Source organism: Dendronephthya gigantea, unplaced genomic scaffold, assembly GCF_004324835.1.
Source record: "Dendronephthya gigantea isolate DGI-Jeju-01 unplaced genomic scaffold, DenGig_1.0 000031F, whole genome shotgun sequence".
NCBI classification, from domain to species: domain Eukaryota; kingdom Metazoa; phylum Cnidaria; class Anthozoa; order Malacalcyonacea; family Nephtheidae; genus Dendronephthya; species Dendronephthya gigantea.
The window spans coordinates 2096293-2119712 of record NW_021163041.1 but is presented as its reverse complement, the minus strand read 5'-3'; the positions used below and the strand labels follow the sequence as shown (position 1 = coordinate 2119712).

General features: G+C 36.4%; 1 protein-coding gene across 3 annotated transcripts in view; it reads left to right on the top strand.

Moving 5' to 3' along the window:
* The window catches only part of LOC114524657, a 32506-nt gene extending 10120 nt beyond the window's left edge, over positions 1 to 22386 (top strand). For 2 of the 3 annotated variants that reach the window (XM_028545805.1, XM_028545806.1), the window contains 2 exons: positions 19605 to 19792; positions 20537 to 22386. In XM_028545805.1, the coding sequence (XP_028401606.1) occupies positions 19613 to 19792; positions 20537 to 22072 (1716 nt within the window). In that variant the 5' untranslated portion in view covers positions 19605 to 19612 and the 3' untranslated portion in view covers positions 22073 to 22386. Of the gene's footprint in view, positions 1 to 15729; positions 15825 to 19604; positions 19793 to 20536 lie in introns of those variants that run through there. The other variant, XM_028545807.1, reaches the window with a different exon arrangement.
* The last annotated feature ends 1034 nt before the right edge of the window (positions 22387 to 23420 follow it).

Genomic DNA, 23420 nt, shown 5'->3' with positions numbered 1-23420 from the left:
AAATTTTAAGAACGAAAAATAGTACCGACCCGTTTTCGAACCTTGGCATCGGGCACAGGAGATACTGTGAACCAATTTGTTTTCTCTCTCTTTTAATAGTTAGGTATGCTACATATTTACAGTTGTTTGTGTTTAATTTTACTACGTTATCTCGTTAATTTGTCATCTTTCTCCTAAATTTATGGTTATATTTACATTTCTTTTCGCTATTCCTAATTGAGGCGTCGTTCTACTTTACATTTGCTTCCTAATTAGTTATTTTTTTAAAATTTTTCTTGAAGTGCGGTTTCATATGTTGAATATTAACTTCCTATTTACAATTCTTGCGATCACCTCTTTTATGCGCCATTGTTCGTTGAAGGTCAGTGTCAACGCTCTGTCGTTTTTGTGCCAGTTTGTATTGGCATGTTAGGTGGCTGTTGGCCGATGCGACAAAAAGTGAAAGGGAGAGAGTAGTTTCACCCCTCACACGGTAGTCTACAGCCGATTTATAACAAGCGTTCGCAACGCATGTTGGATCGTTTAGAATGTGACGTTTGAATTTTGAAATGTCACACGGTTTTGGCGCGCAAACAAATCTCAAATGGAACGCTTCTCCCATGTGGAATTTCAAATATCATATACTAATCGACCCAACATGCGTTGCGAACGCTTGTTATTTTGTAGTCAAACGGAATCCACGCTGTAATGTATGCAAACGTCATAGGTTCATAGGTATTAATTTCGGACGTCTCTATACTTACCCGTGTGGATGGTTAGGTGCAGACGTGGCCGCGACCCTGACACTATCAGTTACTTAGATTCAAGGTCTGCATCACGTGAGCATGCTTAGTCCGGACCTGAGCACCCGAAGTCTGCACCTTATCACACTGACACAACTGTTCAGTGGAGGTAACCTAACCTTGCTTGATCCAAAAAAATCGCGGGCTACTTCTCTTGCTGGCGTGAAATACACTAATGGCTATGCAGAGACATAAAGATTAATCAGATTATAAATAACACTAGAGGGGTCATCGAGGAGAAATTGGGGAGCGCGTTAATGGGGGGGGGGGCAAATTCAAGTCCCGGATGTTCACTCACTCATTCACGATGTCCGCCGTGCCAAAATAAGTCGTTTTAAACGAGTTTTTTTTATTTCTAAATGGTTTTCCCCCTTAAATATCATTTCAGGTTGTCTAAGGTAGTAAAACCAGTTCCAAAAAGCACTGTTTTTCCTTAAGAAAGCGATCTAAAAATGAATATAATTTTTCAAATACAAATTTTAGTTGTTGCTAACGTGGTTGCTAAGGAGGCATTGATCTAGTCCGCGCGCGGTTTCCTCGATATTAACCTTGGTTACTGCGTATTCGTAACCTCATTTAATCTCGGACGTCACTAGACTTACCCGTGTGGATGGACAGGATGGTTAGGTGCAGACGTGGCCGCGCAGACGTAGGTGCAGTACGGCATGCACCTCTACGGTGTATAAAAAAGTAAGACATTGGCAGCACTTGACAGATTGGAATGAAACTTGACAGTGACTGTCAAGTTGACACAATGCCAATGGTGTCAAATTGTCAATCGTTCCAAACAATATTCGGCATCGAATACGGTGTATTCACGCTCTTTAATTAAAAGCAAGATATGAGCAATTTTTTACGGTATTGGCAGCAAGTAATATATCCCTAATTACCCTATCATTATTATTCCTGAAACACAATGTGTTCCACAAAACTATTAAAATACGTATTGTTAGAAACTGAATGCATCTGAAGATTTCGGAACCCCCAAGTGCTTCAAAGCTTTTTTTTACTTAAGCGTTTTTTATACGCACGTAGACTTACGGAAAATTTTAATGCTTTTAAATTTTTATTAGTCAACATGTAGGTCAACTAATGCATACTAAAATATGCAGAAAACTGTTCCTTCGATTTATTCACTTACGGTTTTTTCAAAGGTAACACGGTCTAAGGATTTCAACGCGTAAATGAAAACCTGGATGTTAATTAAATAATAAAACATTTAGAAGCATTTCAAATTTTCCGTGCCTGTACGTGCATATAAAAAACACGTAACTGGAAAGCAGCCCTTACTCTGCATGGACAAGAGTTAACAGCTACAAACCAGTTTGAAATGAAATTTTATAAAAATTCGCTCAAAACTAATGTGTATAACGACAAACTCGTAGATTCGCGGTCACGTAGTCAAAGCCATGCACAAAGGATAATTATGCATGATCTCAAATTAATTCAGAAATGTCGACCGAGTCAATATATCGAGGAAAGGGTCAAATTAGCATGGTCCTGTCTACGTGATCATCTATATATATCGAGTAAAGGGTCAAAGTAACATGGTCCTGTCTACGTGATCATCTATATATATCGAGAAAAGGGTCAAAGTAGCATGGTCCTGTCTACGTGATCATCTATATAGATCGAGTAAAGGGTCAAATTTCCGTGCCTGTACGTGCGTATAAAAAACGCGTAACTGGAAAGCAGCCCTTACTCTGGACAAAACTTAACAGCTATAAACTAGTTTGAAATGAAATTTTATAAAAATACACTCAAAACTAATGTGTATACGACGAATTAGCAGATTTTCACATATAACGGGTTGCCGCACGGTCACGTAGAGCAAGCCACAAAGAGAATTGTGGATCTCAAGTTAATTGAGAAATGTCGGCCGAGTCAATATATCGAGTAAAGGGTCAAATGAACATGGTCCTTCACTGTTTGATATTATTACCATAAACGTTGATCCTTTTACTTGGCTCTAAACTAAGTAATACACATTTACAAAAAGAAAAAAATTTCAACAAATCTTAAAAACAACTCCACTTGCAACCCTTTGATGTGTATAAATAAGGTAATTGCACTGAGTGGAGGGGTAGGGGGTAGGGGTAAAATGCGGATACGCATTGAAGATGGCGGATGCGGATGGGAAAATGCGGATGAGGGGATAAAATGCGGATGGGGAAATGCGGATGCGGTGGCAAAATGCGGATGAGTGTATAAATATAGCTGTGTCCAGCTTGCAAATTTCTCATACGATCGAATAAGTATTCAGGCTTTTTGGCACTATTGAAGGTTATTTGTTCGGTTAATAATTTAACATTAAAAGCATCGCTGTCTACATTGCTGACGCATCCAAAGCCGTTCGCTGGCGAAAATAAGTATATAATTCACACAATAACATACGCTAGAAAGACAGCCCGTGTGGCCGCAGCTTTAAAAGCAAGATATGAGCAACTTTTTTACGGTATTTACAGCATATCGAAATCAAGCAACAGCGGCTGTTAGGAAAGCAAAATCTGTGTACAATCGTAATCTTATTCAGGATAATTTAGATAAACCACGTAATTTTTAGAAAACTATTAAGAGAATCCTGCCAAGTACAAACGCGATATCGGCGGACTCAACATAGCCAAATAAATTCGGAGGGCCTAATATTGACGAATAAGACAAGTATGGCCAATGCCTTTTGCAAGTTCTTTACGCGTGTAAAATTAAGAATAATGGAGGCTTCGATTACAACTCGTGCCTGGCATTCTCTAAGTTCTCTGTATGCTATTATTAAACGTACTAATCATGTTTTGAGTTGAAAACACTTACAAACGATTACATTTATAAACAGTTAAGGCAGTTAAAGATCTCTAAGGCAACAGCTGGGGCTTGATGGTATACCAGCCAGATTGTTAAAGGATGCGGCTCTTTACATCAGTGCTCCCATAACTCACATCGTTAATTTATCTATAACAACGCAACGGGTACCCTGCCAGTGGAAACATGCTAAAGTGGTGCCATTGTACAAAGATGGAAAACGAAAAGATATGAATAACTACCGCCCAATCTCAGCCTTCCCATCTGTCAACATGGTTTTCGTCGATCGTCGCCACTCTACCCAGTCAGCTATAACGTTTTTCACGGACACCATACGAAAGAATATGCCGGATAGCGGGTTATTAACCGGGGCAGTATTTGTGGACTGTCGAAAAGCGTTTGACACTATAGATCACTGTTAATTGTTGGAAAAGTTGAAATCCTTTGGTATTGTTGGTAGGGAACATGATTGGATGAGTTCCGACTGTCTCTCAGCACGTAGCCAGTCTGTTTATATTGATGCTGTACTATCGGCTATGACTATCGGATGCTTAGCTAGTGTTATCAGATGTACCGCAGGGGTCAATCCTGGGACCAATCTTATTTTCGTTGTATATAACGGACTTACCTGATTGCTTTCAAAACTGCCAGTACTTTTATGTATGCTGATGATACAGTTATTTATGTTGCTGCTTCTTCTATATCTCAATTGAGCGCATTATTGAACACTGAATTAGCTAATTTATTCAAATGTTCATCTGCAAATGAATTAAATATTCATCCTAAGAAGACTGAATACGTTGTCCGTTTTGAAACTTCCCGTATAGGTTAAAATAATATATCCATATCATTATTATTCATATCATATACTATATCCATATTATTATTTTTGAAATGCAATGTGTTCTATAAAACTATTGATATACGTATTTTTAGAAATTAAATGTCTCTGTAGAAGGCTGCTTTCCGGTTGCGCGTTTTTCATACGCACATATACACGCACGTAATGACGTAAAAGTCTAAATACAGAACTAGGTAAATTAATAAATCGAAATAACTTGTTTTCCGCGTAATATATTTTAGTATGCACTTTTAGACCTGGATGTTAAATAATAAAAAAATTTGGAAGCATCTCAAATTTTCCGTGCCTGTACGTGCGTATAAAAAACGCGTAACGCAAATCATGAAGGAACCGTAAACGCGGTGTAAAATGTGAGCAATTTTCGGGCGATTTTTGACGTCTATTTTCTTCTCTTGGTGTATGCTATTAGGTAATTTTAGCAGTGTAGGTTACTTTACTTCGCCCAGCTTATATCACTGCGTATATAATTCACTCAATAACATACGCTAGGAAGACAAAATCGCCGATGAAAATGGCCCGTGTAGTCGCGGCTTTAAAAGCAAGATATGAGCAGTGGTATTGGCAGAAAATAGTATATCCCTATCATTATTATTCTTAAAATACAATGTGTTCCACAAAACTGTTGAAATACGTGTATTGTTGGAAATTGAATGCCTCTGTAGATTTCCGAACCTTCCAGTGCTTCGGCAAAACTTAAGGCTGCTTTCCGGTTACTTTTCACGCACGTACGCGCACGGAATCTAAATCCTTGTACATGTTATTTTTGAAAGAACTATGTAAATAAATTGAAAGAAGTTAAGGCCATGTTACACCATGCAATTTTCCATCAACTTGTAACGCGATTTTACTTTTTAGTGATGTAAATTAGTGAAGAGTCTTCAAAATGTAAATGTAAGAAACGCCATGGAGTGCAATTTGGCGTGAAATCAAACGCGTTATTACAAAATCACGCAAATCATGAAAGAACCGTAAAAGGTGTAAAATGTGAGTAATTTTCGGGAGATTTTTGACGTCGATTTTCTTCTCTTGGTTTATGCTATTGAGTAAATTTAACATGCAGAGAAGGTTACTTGACTTCGCCCAGCTTATATCACTGACACTGCGTATATAATTCACACAACTAGCAGTAACCACAGGTTAGAGATGCGCGTTCGGAATGTGTTGATTTCGGTTAACGATCATTAACAAAAATGTTAACATTATAACGTCACAGGCTCACAGCGTATGTGATTCAAAAGGTTACCCGCAAAATGAGTAATTTAACAACATTGATGGCTTATATGCTTTAATTAACAACAAAATGTCAAAATAGAGCGAGCACATGGTCTCCAGTTACTATGACGACACATCAGAACGAGGCCAATCTGAAATCGCAAATCTCGATATGACACGGCTAGGAAGCGTTCTCGATGAAAATGGGCCTGGTGGCCGCGGCTTTGAAAGCAAGATATGAGGAATTTTTTCACCGTATTGGCAGCAAATAGTATATCCATATCCGATTATTATTCTTGAAATACAATGTGTTCCACAAAACTATTGAAATACGTATTTTTAGAAATTAAATGTCTCTGTAGAAGGCTGCTTTCCGGTTGCGCGTTTTTCATACGCACAAATACACGCACGTAATGACGTAAAAGTCTAAACAGAGAACTAGGTAAATTAATAAATCGAAATAACTTGTTTTCCGCGTAATATATTTTAGTATGCACTTGTAGACCTGAATGTTAAATAATAAAAAATTTGGAAGCATTTTCAAATTTTCCGTGCCTGTACGTGCGTATAAAAAACGCTTAACTGGAAAGCAGCCCTTACTCTGGACCGAAGTTAAAAGGTATAAACTAATAAACATGAAATTTTATAAAAATACACTCAAAACTAATGTGTATACGGCGATTAACATACAACGATTAACATACAACGGGTTGCCGCACGGTCACGTAGCAAACGGCCAGAAAGGATATTTATAATCTCAAGTTAATTGAAAAATGTCGGCCTAGACAATATATCGAGTAAGGATAAAGTTAACATTGTCCTTCACTGTTTGATATTGTTACCATAAACGTTGATCCTTTTACTTGGCTCTAAACTAAGTACTACACATTTACAAAAAGAAAAAAAGTTCAACAAATTTTAAAAACAACTCCACTTGCAACCCTTTGATGTGTATAAATAAGGGAATTGCACTGAGTGGAAGGGTAGGGGTAAAATGCGGATACGCATTGCGGATGGCAGATGCGGATGGGAAAATGCAGATGAGGGGGTAAAATGCGGATGGGACAATGCGGATGAGGGGGTAAATATAGCTGTGCCCAGCTTGCGAATTTCTCATACGATCGAACAAGTATTCAGGTTTTTTGGCACTATTGAAGGTTATTGTTCGGTTAATAATAGTCGCATCTAAAGCCGTTCGCTGGCGAAAATAATAACACACGCTAGAAAGACAAAATCGCTGATGAAAGTGGCCCGTGTGGCCGCAGCTTTAAAAGCAAGATATGAGCAACTTTTTTACGGTATTGGCAGCATATCGAAGTCAAGCAACAGCGGCTGTTAGGAAAGCAAAATCTGTGTACAATCGTAATCTTATTCAGAATAATTTGGATAAACCACGTAATTTTTGGAAAACTATTAAGAGAATCCTGCCAAGTACAAACGCGATATCGGCGGACTCAACATAGCCAAATAAATTCGGAGGGCCAAATATTGACGAATAAGACAAGTATGGCCAATGCCTTTTGCAAGTTCTATTCGCGTGTATAGTTAAGAATAATGGAGGCTTTGATTACAACTCGTGCCTGGCATTCTCAGAGTTCTCTGTATGCTATTATTAAACGTACTAATCATGTTTTTGAGTTGAAAACACTTACAAACGATTACATTTATGAACAGTTAAGGCAGTTAAAGATCTCTAAGGCAACAGCTGGGGCTTGATGGTATACCAGCCAGATTGTTAAAGGATGCGGCTCTTTACATCAATGCTCCCATAACTCACATCGTTAATTTATCTATAACAACGCAACGGGTACCCTGCCAGTGGAAACATGCTAAAGTGGTGCCATTGTATAAAGATGGGAAACGAGAAGATATGGATAACTACCGCCCAATCTCAGTCTTGCCAGTCCTATCCAAGTTACTAGAGAGAGCAGTGCAATCTCAGTTGATTATTTATTTTGAAATGAATAATTTATTTCCTATCTGTCAACATGGTTTTCGTCGTCGCCACTCTACCCAGTCAGCTATAACGTTTTTCACGGACACCATACGAAAGAATATGCCGGATAGCGGATTGTTAACCGGGGCAGTATTTGTGGACTATCGAAAAGCGTTTGACACTATAGATCACTGCAAATTGTTGGAAAGTTGAAATCTTTTGGTATTGTTGGTAGGGAACATGATTGGATGAGTGCCGACTATCTCTCAGCACGTAGCCAGTCTGTTTATATTGATGGTGTACTATCGGATGCTCAGCCAGTGTTATCAGATGTACCGCAGGGGTCAATCCTGGGACCGATCTTATTTTTGTTGTATATAACGGACTTACCTGATTGCTTTCAAAACTGCCAGTACTTTGATGTATGCTGATGATACAGTTATTTATGTTGCTGCTTCTTCTATATCTCAATTGAGCGCATTATTGAACACTGAATTAGCTAATTTATTCAAATGTTGATCTGCAAATGAATTATATATCCATCCTAAGAAGACTGCATGAATACGTCGTTTTTGAAACTTCCCGTGTAGGTTAAAATAATATATCCATATCATTATTATTCATATCATATAATATATCCATATTATTATTATTCATATCATATACTATATCCATATTATTATTATTCATATCATATAATATATCCATATCATTATTCATATCAAATAATATATCCATATCATTATTATTCATATCATATACTATATCCATATCATTATTATTCATATCATATACTATATCCATATTATTATTATTCATATCAAATAATATATCCATATCATTATTATTCATATCATATACTATATCCATATTATTATTCATATCATATAATATATCCATATCATTATTATTCATATCATATACTATATCCATATTATTATTATTCATATCATATAATATATCCATATCATTATTATTCATATCAAATAATATATCCATATCATTATTATTCATATCATATACTATATCCATATTATTATTTTTGAAATGCAATGTGTTCCACAAAACTATTGAAATACGTATTTTTAGAAATTAAATGTCTCTGTAGAAGGCTGCTTTCCGGTTGCGCGTTTTTCATACGCACAAATACATGCACGTAATGACGTAAGAGTCTAAATAGAGAACTAGGTAAATTAATAAATCGAAATAACTTGTTTTCCGCGTAATATATTTTAGTATGCACGTGTAGACCTGGATTTTAAATAATAAAAGATTTGGAAGCATCTCAAAATTTTCCTTGCCTGTACGAGCGTATAAAAAACGCGTAACACAAATCATGAAAGAACCGTAAACGGTGTAAAATGTGAGCAATTTTCGGGCGATTTTTGACGTCGATTTTCTTCTTTTGGTGTATGCTATTAAGTAATTTTAGCAGTGTAGGTAACTTTACTTCGCCCAGCTTATATCACTACGTATATAATTCACACAATAACAGACAAAATCGCCGAAGAAAATGGCCCGTGTATTTACGGCTTTAAAAACAAGATATGAGCATTTTTTTACGGTATTGGCAGCAAATAATATATTCCTATCATTAATATTCTTAAAATACAATGTGTTCCACAAAACTATTGAAACACGTGTATTGTTAGAAATTGAATTCCTCTGTAGTCTGAGATTTCGGAACCTTCCAGTGCTTCAAAACTTTAGGCTGCATGTCTTCCGGTTACTTTTCACGCACGTACGCGCACGCCGTACGGAATGACGTAAAAGTCTAAATCTTTATACATGTTATTTTTGAAAGAACTATGTAAATAAATCCATATGATAAATCAAAAGAAGTTAAGGCCATGTCGCAATATGCAATTTTCTTGCAACTTGCAAAGCAATTTTACTTTTTAGTGATGTAAGTTAGTGAAGAGTCTTCAAAATGTAAGTGCATGTAAGAAACGCCATGGAGTGTAATTTGGTGTGAAATCAAACGCGATATTACAAAATCACACAAATCATGAAAGAACCGCGTAAACGGTGTGAAATGTGAGTAATTTTCGGGCGATTTTTGACGTCGATTTTCTTATCTTGATGTATGCTATTTAAGTAAATTTAACAGAGAAGGTTACTAGCTAGGTTACTTAACTTCGCCCAGCTTATATCACTGCGTATATAATTCACACAACTAGCAGTAACCACAGGTTAGTGATGTGCGTTCGGAATGTGTTGATTTCGGTTAACGATCATTAACAAAATTGTTAACATTAAACGTCACAGGCTCACAGCGTATGTGATTGAAAAGGTTACCCGCAAAATGAGTAATTTAACAACAGTGATGGCTTATATGCTTTAATTAACAACAAAATGTCAAAATAGAGCGAGCACATGGTCTCCAGTTACTATGACGACACATCAGAACGAGGCCAATCTGACATCGCAAATCTCGATATGACACGGCTAGGAAGCGTTCTCGATGAAAATGGGCCCTGGTGGCCGCGGCTTTGAAAGCAAGATATGAGGAATTTTTTTACCGTATTGGCAGCAAATAATATATCCATATCCGATTATTATTCTTGAAATACAATGTGTTCCACAAAACTATTAAAATACGTATTTTTAGAAATTAAATGTCTCTGTAGAAGGCTGCTTTCCGGTTGCGCGTTTTTCATACGCACGTATACACGCACGTAATGACGTAAAAGTCTAAACAGAGAACTAGGTAAATTAATAAATCGAAGTAACTTGTTTTCCGCGTAATATATTTTAGTATGCACTTGTAGACCAGAATGTTAAATAATAAAAAATTTGGAAGCATTTTCAAATTTTCCGTGCCTGTACGTGCGTATAAAAAACGCGTAACTGGAAAGCAGCCCTTACTCTGGACCGAAGTTAAGAGGTATAAACTAATAAACATGAAATTTTATAAAAATACACTCAAAACTAATGTGTATACGGCGATTAACATACAACGATTAACATACAACGGGTTGCCGCACGGTCACGTAGCAAACGGCCAGAGAGGATATTTATAATCTCAAGTTAATTGAAAAATGTCTGCCTAGACAATATATCGAGTAAGGATCAAGTTAACATTGTCCTTCACTGTTTGATATTATTACCATAAACGTTGATCCTTTTACTTGGCTCTAAACTAAGTACTAAACATTTACAAAAAGAAAAAAAGTTCAACAAATTTTAAAAACTACTCCACTTGCAAACCTGTGATGTGCATAAATAAGGTAATTGCACTGAGTGGAAGGGTAGGGGTAAAATGCGGATGAGGGGGTAAAATGCGGATGGGACAATGCGGATGAGGGGGTAAATATAGCTGTGTCCAGCTTGCGAAATTCTCATGCGATCGAACAAGTATTCAGGTTTTTTGGCACTATTGAAGGTTATCGTTCGGTTAATAATTTAACATTAAAAGCATCGCTGACGCATCCAAAGCCGTTCGCTGGCGAAAATAATAACACACGCTAGAAAGACAAAATCGCCGATGAAAGTGGCCCGTGTGGCCGCAGCTTTAAAAGCAAGATATGAGCAACTTTTTTACGGTATTAGCAGCATATCGAAATCAAGCAACAGCGGCTGTTAGGAAAACAAAATCTGTGTACAATCGTAATCTTATTCAGGATAATTTAGATAAACCACGTAATTTTCGGAAAACTATTAAGAGAATCCTGCCAAGTACAAACGTGATATCGGCGGACTCAATTAGCCAAATAAATTCGGAGGGCCAAATATTGACGAATAAGGCAAGTATGGCCAATGCCTTTTGCAAGTTCTTTTCGCGTGTAAAATTAGGAATAATGGAGGCTTCGATTACAACTCGTGCTTTGCATTCTCTAAGTTCTCTGTATGCTATTATTAAACGTACTAATCATGTTTTTGAGTTGAAAACACTTACAAACGATTACATTTATAAACAGTTAAGGCAGTTAAAGATCTCTAAGGCAACAGCTGGGGCTTGATGGTATACCAGCCAGATTGTTAAAGGATGCGGCTCTTTACATCAGTGCTCCCATAACTCACATCGTTAATTTATCTATAACAACGCAACGGGTACCCTGCCAGTGGAAACATGCTAAAGTGGTGCCATTGTACAAAGATGGAAAACGAAAAGATATGAATAACTACCGCCCAATCTCAGCCTTCCCATCTGTCAACATGGTTTTCGTCGATCGTCGCCACTCTACCCAGTCAGCTATAACGTTTTTCACGGACACCATACGAAAGAATATGCCGGATAGCGGATTATTAACCGGGGCAGTATTTGTGGACTATCGAAAAGCGTTTGACACTATAGATCACTGCAAATTGTTGGAAAAGTTGAAATCTTTTGGTATTGTTGGTAGGGAACATGATTGGATGAGTGCCGACTATCTCTCAGCACGTAGCCAGTCTGTTTATATTGATGGTGTACTATCGGATGCTCAGCCAGTGTTATCAGATGTACCGCAGGGGTCAATCCTGGGACCGATCTTATTTTTGTTGTATATAACGGACTTACCCGATTGCTTTCAAAACTGCCAGTACTTTGATGTATGCTGATGATACAGTTATTTATGTTGCTGCTTCTTCTATATCTCAATTGAGCGCATTATTGAACACTGAATTAGCTCATTTATTCAAATGTTCATCTGCAAATGAATTATATATCCATCCTAAGAAGACTGCATGAATACGTCGTTTTTGAAACTTCCCGTGTAGGTTAAAATAATATATCCATATCATTATTATTCATATCATATACTATATATCCATATCATTATTATTCATATCAATATATATCCATATCATTATTATTCATATCAAATAATATATCCATATCATTATTATTCATATCAAATAATATATCCATATCATTATTATTCATATCATATACTATATCCATATTATATTATTCTTGAAATGCAATGTGTTCCACAAAACTATTGAAATACGTATTTTTAGAAATTAAATGTCTCTGTAGAAGGCTGCTTTCCGGTTGCGCGTTTTTCATACGCACATATACACACAGGTAATGACGTAAAAGTCTAAATAGAGAACTAGGTAAATTAATAAATCGAAATAACTTGATTTGACTTGGATAAAAGATTTGGAAGCATCTCAAAATTTTTCTTGCCTGTACGAGCGTATAAAAAACGCGTAACACAAATCATGAAAGAACCGTAAACGGTGTAAAATGTAAGCAATTTTCGGGCGATTTTTGACGTCGATTTTCTTCTCTTGGTTTATGCTATTGAGTAAATTTAACATGCAGAGAAGCCGGTTACTTTACTTCGCCCAGCTTATATCACTGCGTATATAATTCACACAATATCAGACAAAATCGCCGAAGAAAATGGCCCGTGTATTTACGGCTTTAAAAGCAAGATATGAGCAATTTTTTTACGGTATTGGCAGCAAATAATATATTCCTATCATTAATATTCTTAAAATACAATGTGTTCCACAAAACTATTGAAACACGTGTATTGTTAGAAATTGAATTCCTCTGTAGTCTGTAGATTTCGGAACCTTCCAGTGCTTCAAAACTTTAGGCTGCATGTCTTCCGGTTACTTTTCACGCACGTACGCGCACGCCGTACGGAATGACGTAAAAGTCTAAATCTTTATACATGTTATTTTTGAAAGAACTATGTAAATAAATCCATATGATAAATCGAAAGAAGTTAAGGCCATGTCACAATATGCAATTTTCTTGCAACTTGCAACGCAATTTTACTTTTTAGTGATGTAAGTTAGTGAAGAGTCTTCAAAATGTAAGTGCATGTAAGAAACGCCATGGAGTGTAATTTGGTGTGAAATCAAACGCGATATTACAAAATCACACAAATCATGAAAGAACCGCGTAAACGGTGTGAAATGTGAGTAATTTTCGGGCGATTTTTGACGTCGATTTTCTTATCTTGATGTATGCTATTTAAGTAAATTTAACAGAAAAGGTTACTTAACTTCGCCCAGCTTATATCAGTAACCACAGATTAGTGATGTGCGTTCGGAATGTGTTGATTTCGGTTAACGATCATTAACAAAAATGTTAACATTATATAATAATAACGTCACAGGCTCACAGCGTATTTGATTCAAAAGGTTACCCGCAAAATGAGTAATTTAACAACAGTGATGGCTCATATGCTTTCATTAATAAACAAAATGTCAAAATAGAGCGAGCACATGGTCTCCAGTTGCTATGACGGCACATCAGAACGAGGCCAATCTGACATCGCAAATCTCGATATGACACGGCTAGGAAGCGTTCTCGATGAAAATGGCCCTGGTGGCTGCGGCTTTGAAAGCAAGATATGAGGAATTTTTTTACCGTATTGTCAGCAAATAATATATTCATATCATTATTATTCTTGAAATACAATGTGTTCCACAAAACTATTGAAATACGTATTTTTAGAAATCGAATGTCTCTGTAGAAGGCTGCTTTCCGGTTGCGCGTTTTTCATACGCACATATACACGCACGTAATGACGTAAAAGTTTAAACAGAGAACTAGGTAAATTAATAAATCGAAATGACTTGTTTTCCGCGTAATATATTTTAGTATGCACTTGTAGACCTGGATGTTAAATAATAAAAAATTGGCAAGTATTTCAAATTTTCTGTGCCTGTACGTGCGTATAAAAAACGCGTAACTGGAAAGCAGCCCTTACTCTGGACAAAAGTTAACATCTATAAACTAATGAAAGTGAAATTTTATAAAAATACACTCAAAACTAATGTGTATACGGCGAATTAGTAGATTTTATAATTAACATACAACGGGTTGCCGCACGATCACGTAGCAAACGGCCAGAAAGGATATTTATAATCTCAAGTTAATTGAAAAATGTCGGCCTAGACAATAAATCGAGTAAAGGGTCAAGTTAACATTGTCCTTCACTGTTTGATATTATTACCATAAACGTTGATCCTTTTACTTGGCTCTAAACTAAGTACTAAACATTTACAAAAAGAAAAAAATTTCAACAAATTTTAAAAACAACTCCACTTACAATCCTTTGATGATTATAAATAAGGTATATTGCACTCCACTGAGTGGAGCTGTTCCACAAGACTATTGAACGCCTCTGAAGATATCATAACCCCCCAGTGCTTCGAATTAAGGCTGCTTTCCGGTTACTTTTCACGCACGTACGCGCACGGAATGACGTAAAAATCTAAATCCTTTTACATGTTATTTTTGAAAGAACTATGTAAATAAATCGAAAGACGTTAAGGCCATGTTACATGCACCATGTAATTTTCCTGCAACTTCCAACGCGATTTTACTTTTTAGTGATGTAAATTAGTGAAGAGTCTTCAAAATGTAACTGTAAGAAACGCCATGGAGAGTAATAAAGACAAAGTTTGGTAGTTGCCAAATTTACATCCCTCAAAAGGAGAATAACATTGCAAGTTGCAAAAAAAATTGTACCGTGCAACATGGCCTTTAGTTTTCCGCATATTTTAGTATGCACTTGTATACCTGGATGTTAAATAATAAATAATTTAGAAGCATTTCAAAATTTTGAAAAATAAAACCACATTACAACAACATTTTGAACCCCATTACAATACCATTTCAAATTATTTATAGATCAACAAACAAACTACTCCATAAATAACTAGCAATCAAAATAGCAAACACTGGGAACAGGGATTAAGTGAAATATTTATGCAATCAACTGATAGGAAATAATTATAGGTTAAGCTAAACAGCCTTGGTAAAGGACCTTTCGAGATTGGCAACTCAAAGACTGACATCATGCTTTCAGGCAAAATAACCTATATTTGAATACTTGAAAGGATTGCATTCACCTTTACAAAACTGCTTTAATTTAAAAATCCTTCTCTTAATTACGTTGCTTTTTCAGTAATGTTGCAAAATTATAGGTTGCCTGAGCAACGCAATTTCGCAAACCAGTATCAATTTAATTTATTCATGCAGCCGGTATAATCTGCAGTAAGTATCTACCCAATATGAACGAGTTTTGTGATTGGCATTTTGTCAAAATAATGCACAGTGTTTGTGATTCGTTCATTGTGTTCTATTGTTATCATCAACCAATAGCAAAGCTTGCTCATATTGGTACGTGCAGACACCTTATCTGGCAACCCTTTATAAACTGTGCAGTCTGTGCTATTTATTTCAGTCTACGACTTTTGCAAGAACACTTGTCCTCTTGTCTAGTTCGCAGAAGCATCCGTTTGAAATCAATTGCCAGGATATATATATCGAAGTTATTGGGTATGTTTTTATAGTAATTGTTAAATATCTTTAAGAGCAGAAATTTATTCAGTTTTGCGACGGAATAAACGACCATGCAACCGACAACAGTTAGAAGCGTAGGAACTGGGGAATCATGAATGGCTCGATGAATTCTAGTGTAACCATGCATGCACCAATATAACTACATGCTAGGAGTAAACCGACTGGCTGGATTATTTTGATTATATTTCCATTTTTATTAAGCATGCAATTTAATGCGTAGAAGTTATTTTGGAAAACGTCTGGAAAATTCTAAGTATCGTGCCAAGCTATAATGCCTCGCAACAAATTCTAAGATTATTTGAACGCACAATTAGTGTAAACTCGGACTAACTTGTCCTATTGGTATAGAAGATCTCTTCAGTGATCATATAAGCTAATAAGGCATACAGGATATAGAAGCAAAGCTATAAGATATCACCGTCAATGATCCTCGGAAAGCTACGAGATGAAGATGAGAGGGCCCAACACGCACTTATTTTGTTTTAGCATGCAGGGTTCATTTTCATGTTATTTTCAGGAACCTAACTAGTAGATTCCGAAATTTAACGCAATAGCTATACTGCTATACCTAGTGGATAGCTAGCTATACCCTTATGCAGTGGATAGATTGCTATATCCTTTCAAGACGATTTCTAGTGGTGTCGTCGAAGTAGCCTACCTCGTAGAGGAAGGGCCCCTTTTATTCCTTGTAAAACTCCTCCGTTGGTAGTTTTCAAGTTTCCAAATTTAAAGCCAATCCTAGTTCTCTTACTTTTTAAAGTAGGAATTTGGTGACTAGTTAGAGGTGTATGCCCATGTTAATGAGTTTCTGCGTTAGAATGTTAAAATTGATAGTCGAAGGCTTTAAAAAAGAGCCTGATTCCACGGTTGAACAAAGACTATAGCTTTTTACGCTTAGGTTTGGGCGTTTGACACATGAAAAGTTCGACAAAATGCGCCATTTTTACGTCGTCTTTGCCGTTCTATACTGACTGATATGTTTGTTAACAGTTGAGCTCGCAATAATTGTGGGAAGTGTGAATAAACAGCACTCAGTGTGACGTCAACCATTTCAGTGCTCGTTTAAGGTGGCTCCCTAGAGTTTTGAGAAATTATTGAATGCAGTTCGATGCTGTAGAATTAAGGCGGATTCCATTCATGCGATCGATTTTTTGCACTTGCTTTCTTTTGAAATGTGTTCATTCAAGTTCATCTAATGGGATTAGTTCCGCTTGACTGTTTGTATTTCAAAAGAAAGCGATCGCAAAAAGTCGATCGCTCCACATTTTGCACTGAATGGAAATCTGCCTTTAAGCACCAACAGTGTAAACTATAGATTAAAACTAGAAGTTACTGCGAGCGAAGTGCTGCCTCAAAGGGAGGGCCGATTGGGGTTAATTTTACGGGCAAAATCATGTGAGCAAAATTTAAAAAATAATATGACTTCCCTAATATAAATATTTTAATTATATAACCTTTAAATACAATAAATTTCAATACACATACATATAACTCATCTGGAAATATTTTGCAAGGCTTTTAACAATAGATGTATCAGAATTTACATATACTTTCAAACATTAATAAAAAGTAATAAACCTACTTTAATTCCACATTTATCACACCAATGGATATATCAAATAAGTTATTTTACAGCAAGAGTCAAGGCCCAAAAGATGAGAATTAAATCGATGCTTTCCAAAAATAGCTTTTATACATCCTTGTTGCTCTTCCATTAGTGATATCAGATATACATATATATTTCTTTATTATTACTCCTCATTAAGCCAGTTCTCATTTAGTTAATCCAAGATTAATCTGTTCTAATTTGTGCAATAAATCTATAAGGTGGGTTAGCATTCAAGGTTGATGAGATTGTTGTTGTTCCTAAGGATCTGTACAATGTTCATCATAATGAAAAAAAATCTATAAGAAAGATTAATTTATCATTATTATTTTGTAGTTATGAAAACAGATAAGCATGAGAGATTGAAAAGATAATAGGATAGTAATAAATTGCTATCATGGTATTTAAAACCAACGTAGTATTTAAAATTACTATATCTGGTTATGCAATTTTGATAAAGTATCACTCAGTAGTGTTTGATTCTTATTTTGCTAGATGTTGTGGTTTTTAAAGTATATTTTACTTATTGTAACATATAACTAAAAATGTTTAAGAAATAATGAGATCTATAAGTAAATAATTCATACTTTTGACAAAAATATGTGGTGAAATTTGTTGAATAGAGAATTGTAAGAATATAGGGAGAGTAGGGATTTATATAATTTCCACATTATCCAGATATCAGTGATATAAAAGACTAATAGTACTCGATTTAGTATAAATTGGAATAAAATGTTATTCTTTGTCATTATACATGAATGAAATTACATTTCAGTTATGATATAATAGGTACCAAAATTGATATATGTATACCCTTTAGTAAACAGGAGTCATTTTATCAACTTGGCTGGTTTTAACAATAATAATATACGTATATAAATAAAATTCAAGTTCTGTCCGTGGTAAAGCGAGCACAAGTGACCCGATGGCTTGTAAACAGAATTTACAGTTCCTTTCGCTTTTTATCTACAATCACTATAAATCATCCGGAAACAAACAAAATGTCAGTTCAGGAACGACTACAACGACATTTGTTTGATCAAATCATCTAATAACTTATTAGTCTAGATTCTAGATAGGCTTATTCGTATAGATTATTTTGTAGTACTCACCCCGCGGTTTTGTGCACTGAGAGTTTTGGTTACTCTTCGACGACACACTTCCGTTGGTGTGCAAATAGTTAACATTCACCGAAGGCGTTAAACGAACGCAAAGTTTCATTACTGAACGAAACAATCGTTAAAACACAGTTTCCCGTTGGCTAACAGCGCTGAATCCGTAGAATATCAAGCTCTTATTGGACAAAGGTTTAATAACGTTCGGCTTATTTATTCGCACGAAAGTTGCGAGCTTGAAGAACAGAGAACTGAACCACACTGTGACTGAACGCTTACTTGCTTACGTTCGGAATGCGAACATGGAATTTGCTTTCATGAGATGTTATAACTCTGGGCCTGTTGTAGCATGTCACAAATTTTATATTTCACAACTCGGGGAAACGGTATATAGCTTACTCACTTTCACATAATTTGCACATTCTACAGTATAAACGATAGGTGAATATGAACATTTACATATATTACAAATGCTGCCAATCAGAATTCGACTTCATACGTTAGAAATTTACATAACTGAATTTACGTTCGTTTAACGCATTCGGTGAATGTTATTAAAACTATAGACCTTTTCGGTAATTACGTCACAACATTTTAACGTCACAACGTTTTAAATTTATAACCACTTTATGCACTTTATGTAAATGAAATGGATTTCACGTTTTACCCACACGAGCCAGGTGCAAAGATGCAAAACATCTTCTTCAACACATTTTTATTTTGACCAATAAATGTAGAAATAAGCCATAACGCGAGAACGCATAACTTCAGAAAGAGGAACTTACCAAGGCCTGGGACTAGGCTGGATAAATATGGTCACATACACTTTTCAAATACTAGTATATTTCGCGCCAAAACACACTTGCGACGACGAAAAAATAAAAAAAAACAAAAACAAAACAAAACCTAGGCGAATTTTCAACTCCGTCGCTCACGCCGGAGTAATTAGGATCTGCTCCTTTGCTCGCTCGCTTGTGGCTCGCTCGTTGTGGCAGCAATTATTATATCACTCAACTGTTTTGTTCAATTATTTAGCTCAAAATATGGCAACAACTTACGATGAGAAGGTCGCGCATATGAAAGAAAGACTATCTGCAGAGCTTGGAAAGCGTAAAAGACTGAGAGAATCAGAACTGTTTGTTCTTGATAATTCACTTCGTGAGAGTACAGTTCTTCAGCTGCGACCTCAAACTCTGGAAAATAAATGGAAGATATACGAGGAGGTGGGTACTACAAGGTGTTCCCAAACATGTACCGCTCCAAGCTTTGATAAGGGATAATATCTGTTTAGGCCATCGCACCGGCGCTTAAAAAATTATTACTATGTATTTACTAACTAATGCAAGTCTAACATCATTGGTTTTACTGCAAATTTGCAGGTCAAAGGTTTGAAATTTGCGATTTTTGCCAGAAAAAAAATCTCACTGGTCCAAGTTTTGCATAAATAACCAATTTTTAAAGTTTACATTTTTAAATCACAAATTGGTATTGGTATATTAATATTTAAATCACAAACTGGTATTGGTGGTATTTTGTTTTCGCCTTTGTTGTATGTATCAAGTTTAGAATAACCAACATCTACCGTTGACAATCATCACTTTATGAATCAGCCATCAATGAAACAAAGAAGAAATCGGTGTGACTACCCCTAGATCCGCCCCTGTATGTCGTAGGAAGCAGTTGATTGAAATTTGCAAACTTTGAAATTAATAAATTATGAAGACTTGGGAAAGTGAGAATTTTAAATTGCTGTATTTTGAATTTCGGTTTGCAATCACAACGAAAGTAGGGCCTAAATTATTTTCCTTCGCTATAATCTAAGTACTAAACAATTTCAAAGAAAAGAGAAGCTTCTGGAGTGTATGATGTATATAAAACAATAATAAAACAGAGAAATACAAAAAAATTAGAAATATTATTATTAGGAATAATCATTTTAAGTCGTCTCATTTTACTTTAATTGACAGGTCAAAAAAGTTGGTTTCCAACACATTATTGTGGCTTCTTTCGCCCACAAGACTCGCATTGCAGACGAATTTTGCATTTCACTTAAAGAGGCAGGAGAAGATTTCAGTAAATTTTACGCTTTCAGTGAGTTTGTTGAATCGATCGACAAAGATAGAGTTCCTAACGTTGAGAAACTTCCAATTGGCTTGGTGAGAATGAAGGAGTTGGGAATCCGCCATGCGATCATTGAATTTGATCTCGTTTACAAAGGAATCGACTATACAAAGTTTACTGTCGAAGATATTTGCAGCCTGATGAAAATGAGAATGGAATGGTGTCGTTCAGAATTGGCGGAGAATTCCAATGTTATATTCAACTTCCGTGATTTCGCAGACGCCATGAGATTAAACCCCAAACGTGTTTTGAAAGTGGTCAAATTCTTATCTTCCCTGCCCGAAGACGAGCGTCCCTTTGCTCTTCTATATGAAGAGTCTGGCAAGAATCTTCCAGAAGAACTCGGTGTTTGGACAGCCACCATCCGACAAGTGATGGACGACAATGGGTGGACAGAAAACGCGGAGAAGAAAGGTCATTTGTTGGTCCACGTTCATGAGAAATGGGGTTTCTCTAATACAACTCAAATGGAATGCATTATGAATGGCGCAACTGGAATCTGGGCTAGTATTTGTGAGGAGTCAGCATCGACGGGTCACGCGTGCTCTACGCTTACATTGATGAATATGATCCGAATGGGAAACAAAAAGGTCCTCAACCAATATAAGGGTTGTGCAAAACTCCGTGAAGCCGCTCAGAATGTCACCCTTTTTACCACTGGTTTACCACCGCACCGAAAGCAGGCAATCTACGGGGAGCGAGCTCTAGACGTGGCATTTGGTATATCTAACTTCTCACCTGACGAGGAGGAATTCTCGATGGCCGAATTCTTTGGTGAAAAGCCGGTGGTGAGAGTGACAACTCTGTCCACTCCACAAATGGTTGTTGATCGTCTAACTCATCTTTTCGGTGAACATCCAAACTTTACAGTGGAAATGGGAGAAGCCATGTTGGAAAAGATGCTCGAAGATCTTCAAGACGGCAGAAAAGAAGAGTACATGAGCAAAGTCGGCCTCGCCATTCTGTTTGATCGTTCTGGTGGTGAACTCACTGCTGCGATGAGGGATGTTATCGTTGAAGAAAAGCCGAATAGCCAGCGCGCTAAAGAATTGCTTGGTGATATTCGCAAGATGTGGGATAAATGGGATCTTCGAGATAATGAAGTACAAGGGGACGACAAGCTAGAATTTGATTCCTTTTACAATGGCTTCATGGCACCGTACTTTGACTATTATAGACGTGACGAGTCAAAACGTGCGTTGAAAGCTATTGATATGAATGAAGATGACCCGGTGGATTGGAACGAGTTTGCATTGTACCTCAAATGGGCTGCTCGAGAATACCCGAATGCCAACGACGCAGAAGATTTGCTGTCGATTGCATTTCGCAAAGGACTCATTCCCGCAATGCAGGATGTTTTCCTGAGTATCTTTAATATATAGGTACTGTCAGAAGCAAGTAAGATCAACATTAAAATGAAGCGTTTGTATTTTACTCATTACTCAATTGTTTGAATAATAATACCATGTCATTATGACTTTGTACATTATAACGTATTATTTTTATAACGTTGATTTGTTAATAACGAGAAGAGTTGGTGTCGATTGCATTTCGCAAAGGTCTCATTCCCGTAATGCAGGATGTTGTCCTGGCTCAAGATTCCTAATAAGAGTACTTTGTTTTATCTTATAACATAGTTTGACATATAGCTTATGTCAGAAGCAAGTAAGAAGAACATTAGATGGAACTCTAGATTTCGCATGCGTTTGTATTGTACTCATTACTCAATTATTTGAATAATAATATATTTAATAACGTATTATTTTTATAACTTTGATTTGTTAATCACGAGTATGATTTTGGCATTGATTGCACGACTTAATTCGTTCTATTGCCCAAGCGGGCGCGGAGATTAGGAATTACACCCGGAACCCGGGACGGAACATAGCTGAATCCAAAGTTGTCCAATATCTCTGCTTTTTAAATCTGTAGAGATTTTACAAATCATGTGAAAACGATATTCGCGTGCGATAAGCGAAATAATTGGAACGTCTCGGAATTGGGGCTGTGTCGCTGCCACCACACCTTGAGTCGCTGGGTCCTTCGAATTCGTTTAATACAAAAGCAGAATCCGCACACTCAATGTAACCTTTTACCTATAACATGCAGCATCGCCATTTGAGTCGTTTAAACCAGTACTGTACTATGTTCACTGAAATGTTTTTAATTTTAAATAGTTTTGATCACGAAAGTGGAATTTAATCAAACAGAACCGCGTATCTACACTCACCTATGGAGGGGGGGGGAGGGGGTTATTGGGTTAGATTTTCTAAATGAAAAAAAAAATTTCCCGAAACATGCGCTCATGATTATCGGAAGACAGCTTGATATTTCCCAGCTCATTTGTTCAGCTCATTGACAAGATCTTCTGAGGGAGGGAGGTTTCTCCAAGCATGGAAAAGCACTCAACCAACTCAGTAAATTCAGCCAATGCTTTTCGCAGGTTGAACTACTCCGTGCAATATCACGATGTTCTCCATCTAGCGTTAGTCAAATACTATGACAATCCAAAAATTTTTGAAAAAACACCTCACTAAAAGTTGTTAGTGGGCCTTTTTTCCGTCAAAATGAATTAAACATGAGTTGGAAGAGCCAAGTTTACAAATAAAACTGCTGAATCTGCTATGTATGATGTATGTTGTATATTACACCAAGTCACAAAGGACTACACGCTTTAAACCCGCTGACAAAGGCTTTTACGGTTTGTACTTTACGAAGTTGGTGATATAA